The 9,187-nt window shown below is 39.8% G+C and overlaps 1 protein-coding gene across 1 annotated transcript; it reads right to left on the reverse strand.

Annotated features, from left to right (window-relative positions):
• Nucleotides 1–2,061: 2,061 nt before the first annotated feature.
• On the reverse strand, nt 2,062–8,338 carry LOC134879806 (dehydrogenase/reductase SDR family member 13-like). Its single transcript, XM_063906322.1, has 5 exons — nt 8,113–8,338; nt 4,798–4,916; nt 4,022–4,145; nt 3,590–3,916; nt 2,062–2,977 (listed from the first exon to the last, which is right to left on the reverse strand). Exons 1-5 carry the CDS (start codon nt 8,237–8,239, stop codon nt 2,718–2,720), a joined length of 957 nt encoding a protein of 318 aa, XP_063762392.1. The 5' UTR covers nt 8,240–8,338; the 3' UTR covers nt 2,062–2,717.
• Nucleotides 8,339–9,187: the final 849 nt, after the last annotated feature.

The raw sequence follows: 9,187 nt of genomic DNA on the forward strand, positions 1-9,187 counted from the left end.
AAACAAGATTCCAGAATTCCAGAAGTTGTGAAAGATCCCAGATAATCGTACAGAAACAACATAAAAAGATACCCATCTGTTTTTTGATTCAATTTAGAACTACAAGGGCCCCCCGTAACAGGCAAACCTTGCTTAGGCTGCTTCAATAGGTAAAACAACAAAGTTGCATGAATTGTGCGTTTTTCTGTAATTCTGCTGAGTCATCAACAAACAAACTGAAACATTGCCTCTTTGGTGGAGATGATCATATGGCCATAATCTGTATTCAACGTATTATGCAAACATATATGTAGATAAATCGACATTACAAAAACTACACTACATTGATGGAAATTGCAAAGTCATAGTGACACAGCACACCAGTCTTTTCTGTTATAAAAAGAGGAGTGTAGTGGCAGTTAAAGGAGGGGTGAGACCTTAACCAGTCATGCCGGAAGAATTTGTGTGGCCGTTTGTTATTTGGATTACATTATCATAACCTTAACCTTAATAACACATGCTTTCAACTAAGCTTTCCACAAAATTAAAACACACAAATAGTGTGCCCTTTTGTAGATGTCATGTTTTTGAATCATTGTTTTACGACCTCTGTAAGGTTTGGGCGCTGGAGAGGGTCCAATTTGCTCAGACCCCTGATAACCCTTAACTTGTGGAGAAACTGTTGATGTCCCTCTTTAAACCTGGCTTAGCTGTGGAGAAGCATTGAGGGAAAAAGCATCTCATGCATTTATAGTAACATGTTTGTTTTTATTAGGCATCATTTATTCTAATTATTTAGATATAAACTCATTATTTATCACCAACATAAATACTCCGATGGCAACTCCAAGATAGTCCATCTAGTCAGACTGGTTCTCTTTATTGTCAAGCCCATGGCAGGGAGGGGCTTAATAAACCTTTACCTTACATTGCTTGACTTATCTCACCTGCCAGATAACCTTTTCCCTGCTTGTCTCACCTTTACATTATTAATGTTTAAGACAAACGAGGCCAGCCCAAAATCAGGCATTCGTTGGAAGGTTTTTTAAGCAGCCTCTCTTGCGATGCAGTTGGTATAGTCACTTAAAGATAATTTCATACTGCTGTTAACTTTGCCCCAGGACAATACTTTATAATTGAGGTCACATCATCATCATCATCATCATGTGCTGCCATGGAATTAAGTCACAGGTCTTCTTGTCAATGCCTGGTGTTGTTGAATCAGGATCAGTCGTATCCTGTGGTTTTACAGACTCACTTAATCCTATCAGAAGGCACTCGAGAGCAGCATTCCCTGCAAAAGACAGTAAAGTAGCACTAGGTTCAAGTATAAAAGACAAGACTCCAGTGTGTGATGTACCTCAAAACCATCCTCTGGGGAAAGGCTCAAAATGTCAGACAGATTTGTGTCATTAATGATGTTGTATTTCATAACACACTCACAGGCCTGAACTCATATAGTAAGCACATGTGAGGTCAAATGTGTCATCATTTATGAAGACAACACTTTGAACTTAAAGATTACCCTAACCCTAAAGACAATGCTGGATGTATAAAAATCAAAGCTTTATGACTCAGCTTTTGGAGAGATTTCTTTCTTCCTTCTTGTATTCATAAACATCCAGGCTATTCCTATATTTCTCTTATCTTCCTTATGTTTTTGGTTTTGACACACATGTAAATGTCAAGCCAGATAGAATAAACAAAAACAAAATACAGAGATTTGGGCACGCACAGGAGCAAAGTCCACACCTTTGTTGGAAATCTGATGATTTATTAAAACTCCTGAAGCAATAGTTTATAATACAAATCACTGCTGTAAGGAAAAATCAATGATCAGAAGTAATAAATAAGGTAGATTATTAAAATGTGCTTCAGGGATGTGTGGATGGGGTTCATTTACTATAGGCCTGTCTGCAATCACATTATTTGTCTTACATTGATAAATTATGATTTATATATCACACACACCTTATCTCATCAATCTTTCATGTCATAAAACCAGTATATGGTATGAGCTAGTAATGTTTTCAGGTAGGAAACCATTGCTTACAAGAATAAAACGCTTGTAAGTAAACGATCTGTTGAATGGTGCTCTCAATTATTGTTTATTTTGTTTCCATAAATGATGGGCGTACTTAATTTGTGGTTTTCTTTGTGATTCACACTGACAAGCGACCTGTGTGGTGGGCGTGGTTAATAAAGGGCCTTCCTGCACGCAGCTGCGCTGAGTTGCAGAGTGAGTGCCATGAGAAGCAGCAGAGAGTCTCTTCTTTTTCTTTGTCCTCCACGTTCGGTGCACCCCACAGTTGAGTTTCACAACGAGTAGCCGCTGTAACGGGCTGCTCTGCTAACACGATCTCATCCAGTCCCATTTTTATTTACATCGGGCATCAATCACTTTAATACATTTAAAGGGGGAAAAGGGATTTATTGCATTTTAACAAGCAGTTGCAAAACCCTAAATTACCTTATCTGTGAGTACACATCATATGATTACAATATGCCAAAAAAATCGCAAACATGAAAACACAGTGCTGTAAAAAGTCCTGGCAACTAGTCGGACTGGTTCTCTTTATCTTCGAGCCTATGGCATGAAAGGGCTTGATCAACCTTTAGTTCATATTAGCCTACTTGACTAATCTCGCCTGCAAGCTAACCTTTTCCCTGTATGTGTCACCATTCCTTTATTTATGTTTAAGAGAAACATTGCCAACCCAACCTCAGGCATTAGGTTTTTATGCGAGTCCACACAGTCTCTCACTGAGCTCCCACAGCTTCTTTGCTGCAGCGTCATCCTTTGCTTTAGCGTACAGGTTTCTCACGGTGCAGTTGGAGAAGTAACGTCCGTTGAGCGGTTCAATCCCATCTTGGAGGGCACAGTGCAGGGTGGTCTGGGATCCCTGAACGGTGTTTTTCCAGAAGAACATAGTCATTGGCTTCATGAGCATTAGCATTACAGAGCTAGTGTTCCTTGCCAGCTCAGAGTTGATAGCTCCTGCAGAAAACAAAAAAATGATGTAGACTATTAGCCAATTATTTTAACAATTGCCGTGTTGTATTGAGTTGAGCTTGTATCTTCATGGTATATTACACTTATTATCAGTTGCTTTGCCATATAAATATTGTATATACCTAACTATAATAGATTACACAAAATTTCCTATATAATAATTTGACAAAAAATATATACATATATAGGCCTATGGAGAACTGTGGTTTTCTGATTTTTTTCATTTTCCTATCGAACATCGGGTAATTTTACATCCTGGTCCTGTTAGTGTACACACAAACTACGTCACAATAACATAATTATTTAACCAAATGTTTTATTTTCAAAAAATTCCAGTATCCTGCACTTCAAAAACAGGATCACCGAAATAATTTTGTCAGGATGTATCCTCCGGGGACCATGAATGTCTGGTCTACATTTTATGGCAATATCAATATTAGATTAGATGTTCCAGACTGACCCAAACTGTTGGGCAGACTGGCCTAGATTGCTATCCCTAGAACCCTACCATAAACCACCTCATTGTTCCTCCTTTTATGGATCCAGTGTACTATAATCCCCTTTTCTTTGTATGCGATGAATGCTCTGACTACTGACCTGGGTGGAGGCTGTAGCAGGTGACCTTGGTTCCCTTTAGTCTCTTGGCCAACTCGTGGGTGAAGAGGACGTTGCACAGCTTGCTGTCGCAGTAGTACTGGAAAACCTCCATGACTGAGGTCCCAGTTCCCAGAGCTTTTTGGGTGTTCAGGCAGTCAAAATTAATTTTTCCAAAGTTGTGTCCCACAGATGACACGTTGACCACCCTGCTGGGTCCACACTCCTTCAGCCGGTCCAGCAAAAGGTTGGTTAACAAGAAGTGACCAATGTGGTTTACGCCAAACATCATCCCCAGTCCGTCCTCTGTTCGACCCTGTAGGAAAATACCTGTAACAAAAACATTGATTATACATGATATTTCTGAATTAATCTTTTCAATTGTTGTAAATGAAAATGTTCCCTGATGTTGTTCAGGTTTATGATCAATCTAACCTGCATTATTGATGAGGATGTCCAGTCTGGGTTCAGACTTGAGAAAGTTTTCAGCAAAGCTGCGCACAGACTTCAGACTCCCCAGATCCAACGGCATGAACACCACCTGGTTACTGCCACTCTCCTGTGGTAGATATTACAGTATTCCCAGTGAGTGAGAAGTTCAATATAAAATGAAGATGTGAAAGTGTGGAAGACACTTCTCCTCTGTGTAGTAGGCTGTAGCATTCACAGTCTTTCATGAATGATGGAACAGTGTACAAATGTAGATGTATTGTACCAAATATATGTGTAGAGGCTAAGCTAACCTTAAACCTCTATAGGATCCGCTATCTTGGCATAATTGATGCACACAAAGTTTGCCAGGTGAATAAAAGTCTGATGCAAAGTTTCCAGTTAAATACAGTTCATTTATTTCCTTTTACTGGTGTCCATTTAACTTGCTTTATTTTCTCATTCACCATACATAATATTACGGTTCACACAATACCTTTAGCTGTTTGTAATCCTGTGTGTGTGTGTGTGTGTGTGTGTGTGTGTGTGTGTGTGTGTTGGTCAAAAACTATTTAGCCTACCGGCGGAACCTCTATCCACAAACATAGGTTCCTACCTTTATACCCACAGTGTTGATTGGCTCCTACAACATGTCTTCTAAAAAAACTTTTAAAATCATGATTAAAAGCAACAATAAGCTTCTACACACCCGTCAACAAGACATTTAAGTATAAGAAACTTCTCTTCGAAAAAGAAACGGAGCGTGATTCAGTTCTACTAACCCTCTTGACCTCCTCAAGAGCAGCCTGTCCTCTCTGCATACTGCGACAAGCCAGGATCACTCTGGCTCCTCTTTTTGCCAAATCTATGGCGGTAGACTTCCCAATGCCTGTGTTGCTGCCTGGAGATTAAAAAAAAGTGAGAGAAACGAGTCATATACGTTTTATTGATCTAATTCCAACATGAACGGTATATCACATACAGTGGGGCAAAAAAGTATTTAGTCAGCCACCAATTGTGCAAGTTCTCCCATTTAAAAAGATGAGAGAGGCCTGTAATTTTTATCATAGGTACACTTCAACTATGAGAGACAGAATGAGAAAAAAAATCCAGGAAATCACATTGTAGGATTTTTAAAGAATTAATTGGTAAATTCCTCTGTAAAATAAGTATTTGGTCACCTACAAACAAGCAAGATTTCTGGCTCTCACAGACCTGTAACTTCTTCTTTAAGAGGCTCCTCTGTCCTCCACTCGTTACCTGTATTAATGGCACCTTTTTGAACTCGTTATCAGTATAAAAGACACCTGTCCACAACCTCAAACAGCCATACTCCAAACTCCACTATGGCCAAGACCAAAGAGCTGTCAAAGGAGACCAGAGACAAAATTGTAGACCTGCACCAGGCTGGGAAAACTGAATCTGCAATAGGTAAGCAGCTTGGTGTGAAGAAATCAACTGTGGGAGCAATTATTAGAAAATGGAAGACATACAAGACCACTGCTAATCTCCCTCGATCTGGGGCTCCACGCAAGATCTCACCCCGTGGGGTCAAAATGATCACAAGAACGATGAGCAAAAATCCCAGAACCACACGGTGGGACCTAGTGAATGACCTGCAGAGAGCTGGGACCAAAGTAACAGAGGCTACCATCAGTAACACACTACGCCGCCAGGGACTTAAATCCTGCAGTTCCAGACGTGTCCCCCTGCTTAAGCCAGTACATGTCCAGGCCCGTCTGAAGTTTGCTAGAGGGCATTTGGATGATCCAGAAGAGGATTGGGAGAATGTCATATGGTCAGATGAAACCAAAATAGAACTTTTTGGTAAAAACTCAACTCGTCGTATTTGGAGGAGAAAGAATGCAGAGTTGCATCCAAAGAACACCATACCTACTGTGAAGCATGGGGGTGGAAACATCAGGCTTTGGGGCTGTTTTTCTGCAAAGGGACCAGGACGACTGATCCGTGGAGAGGAAAGAATGAGTGGGGCCATGTATCGTGAGATTTTGAGTGAAAACCTCCTTCCATCAGCAAGGGCACTGAAGATGAAGCGTGGCTGGGTCTTTCAGCATGACAATGATCCCAAACACACCGCCAGGGCAACGAAGGAGTGGCTTCATAAGAAGCATTTCAAGGTCCTGGAGTGGCCTAGCCAGTCTCCAGATCTCAACCCCATAGAAAATCTTTGGAGGGAGTTGAAAGTCTGTGTTGCCCAGTGACAGCCCCAAAACATCACTGCTTTAGAGGAGATCTGCATGGAGGAATGGGCCAAAATACCAGCAACAGTGTGTGAAAACCTTGTGAAGACTTACAGAAAACGTTTGACCTCTGTCATTGCCAACAAAGGGTATATAACAAAGTAGTGAGATGAACTTTTGTTATTGACCAAATACTTATTTTCCACAATAATTTACCAATTAATTCTTTAAAAATCCTACAATGTGATTTTCTGGATTTGTTTTTGAGGTATACCTATGATAAAAATTACAGGCCTCTCTCATCTTTTTAAATGGGAGAACTTGCACAATTGGTGGCTGACTAAATACTTTTTTGCCCCACTGTATACTCTATGTTAAATCATGATATTTTGATGATGAGCTTCTTCTCATAATGAAAGTTCTGTTAATTTCATCTTCCTTTCCTTTTCTTCCTCTCCTTCTTCTTTTTGGAGGCGGGGCTTAAGGAAAATGCAAGTAAGTAATGGCCTGGCCATTTTGGTGTTATGCACCACTGAGTAACTTTAATAGGTATGAATGGGGCCCAGCCTCCTACGCTGTATCCAGTTCTGTTTATACAACAGACTGGTTCAAGCATTCTGTTTGAACATTCAAACTTTAGAATGAACAACAGGGGATTAATAAAGTATGTCTTCTTCTTCTTCTTTTGATTGTCTACTTCATCTCCAGCGTGCAAACCCCATCTCGACAAAGCTGCTGCCAAATGATCAGAAGCAACATCCTCCAGGTCTTCGGAATTGATTTTGCACGTTATCTTCGTTAGGTTATATTAATATTACAGTGCTTACGTTCAGATGAGGATTGACAATGATGCAACCCCACTGTAGTGAGCAGTGCATGACATCTGCCTTGCTAAACTGCTGTGTCTGGTGTCTAAACCTACACCTCTTACACTGGTTGGACAACTTGAAATACCCAGCTATGTGAAGAAGGGATGCTTCAGAATGTATGAGTGTGTTGAAGGTGAAAAAGCACTGGGTGTGTCATGTATTATGATTATTTTTAAAATATTTTTAACAGAGAAAATTAATTCAATTATATTCAGATGAACTAATTCAAAGGTCTATTAAAAAAGAAAATGCTAAAGAATGTAAAAAATGCAGTCAGAGCTGAGCATGAACATGGCTCACATTATTGAGAAAGAACAAAAGGCTAACTTAATGCAATTACTAAACACAGTTTAGCCCACCAACACAAGCCCATATTTTATTTTATTGTCTAAAAACTCCTGCTTTGTGGGATTAGGATACTGAAAAGTAGGGTTAGGGTTCACACACAGAGAGCACAGAGTGAAAGTGAAGCTGGATGTCAATAGGGGCCAATTTCACTTTTGACCTGGAGACCCTTAAGGGGTTCACTCAGCCCCATATGACAAACTATGAAAAATTCATCAAATTACGTGTGATGATCAATCAATTTGTCAACACATTGTTATCTTTAAATCAAGTCTTGTTTTAAAATATATGTTATAAAAAAGCTTTTATAGGCTGTCACTTGTGTCAAAATTGAGATGGAAGCATGTTCTTATCAGAGGAGGGCTGTTGGATTTTTCAAAATTTTATGGACTTTGCTCTAAACCTAACCTAATACCTTGCTCAGATCCCTAATTCCTTTTTTGCCCTACTTTGAAATTCTTTGTGTAATATTCCTAAAGTCTTGAATTTGTGCAGTCACAATCTGACTGCGACTGAACTGGACTGGGAAGCTAATAATGTGCTGTATGGGCTTTTGTTCTCAATGCATAACTGTTGTTGAGAGCTGTGCACACAGACAATCAATAGTTACAAAAGCTAGTAACATGACTTTTGACACCCAAATAACACACAGCACCAAATAAAAGCAAAAACTGTCACTTACCGGTCACAATCACAGTTTTCCCAACCAGCCTTGCTTTACTGGTGCACTGCATTCCCTTCACCACAATATGACGGTAAAGGTAGGCGATTCCTACCACAGCACCTACGACCAGCAGAAAAGTAGACATAGTGAAAGCCTCTGTTGCTCACACCAGACTGGCTGCACTCAGGAAGTCTGAGCACATTTGTGCGTTGGGACAAGCCAACTTATGCAAACTTTCCCACTTCCTGCTTGGCTGTGACAGTGTGCTCTCTGTTATGTAACTACATTTGAGTTTGAGCAAGTAAGGAATTTGAAGGAAAGATTCAAAAGAAATTCAATTATACAGTTCACATTTTTGGTTAACAATCATGGACACTCGCAAAATTTGTATTGTACAGTAATGTAATATTAAATACCAAAATAATGTCTAGCACTACATGTATCCTCATTGACCTCTCATCCAGTGTCATCTAGGAGGAAAGCAGCACCACCTACTGTTGCAGACATGTAGATAGACTGGTAGACAAGGGCCTAATACACGTGCTGCTTCTTAATTTAATACATATGTTGTATACAAGTGTGTGACATTTGAAAGTAAGACATTTAAAAATGATCTGATGGCATGTAAGTCAGCCTGGATAAAGGTAGGGGTTGGTGTTGGAAAGTGGGAGAATATTAGACACATATAAATCATGTTGACAGAAACATGACTCCAAATGAATGGGGTGATGATGTGCTTTTGTAGGCCAACCCAAACGTTAGCATCATAAGGGGGCCCTTGAAAAAAAGGCAATGGGATTTCCCCATTGGATATCAGTATATTGCAGAAAATAAGCTTTTGGGCCAATAAGTTAGCACATTTTCTTAGCAGGATAAACTCTGAATATTATCCCCTTTTTATGATTTTTAAAGTGTGAATTATATGTGCAGAAATAAAAACTAGCGTAACGCTGCAAACAAATTACATCACAATCTCATGCGCATCATCACCGCTACGCTAAGTCGGACTTGTGCGGGATAATGGCGTTTAGTAGATCATTTTGTGACTTTTTAGCGACCCCAGTTTTTATGACACATAGAAGCTTCGGACATT

Source organism: Eleginops maclovinus, chromosome 18 (genome assembly GCF_036324505.1).
Source record: "Eleginops maclovinus isolate JMC-PN-2008 ecotype Puerto Natales chromosome 18, JC_Emac_rtc_rv5, whole genome shotgun sequence".
Classification (NCBI taxonomy): Eukaryota; Metazoa; Chordata; class Actinopteri; order Perciformes; family Eleginopidae; genus Eleginops; species Eleginops maclovinus.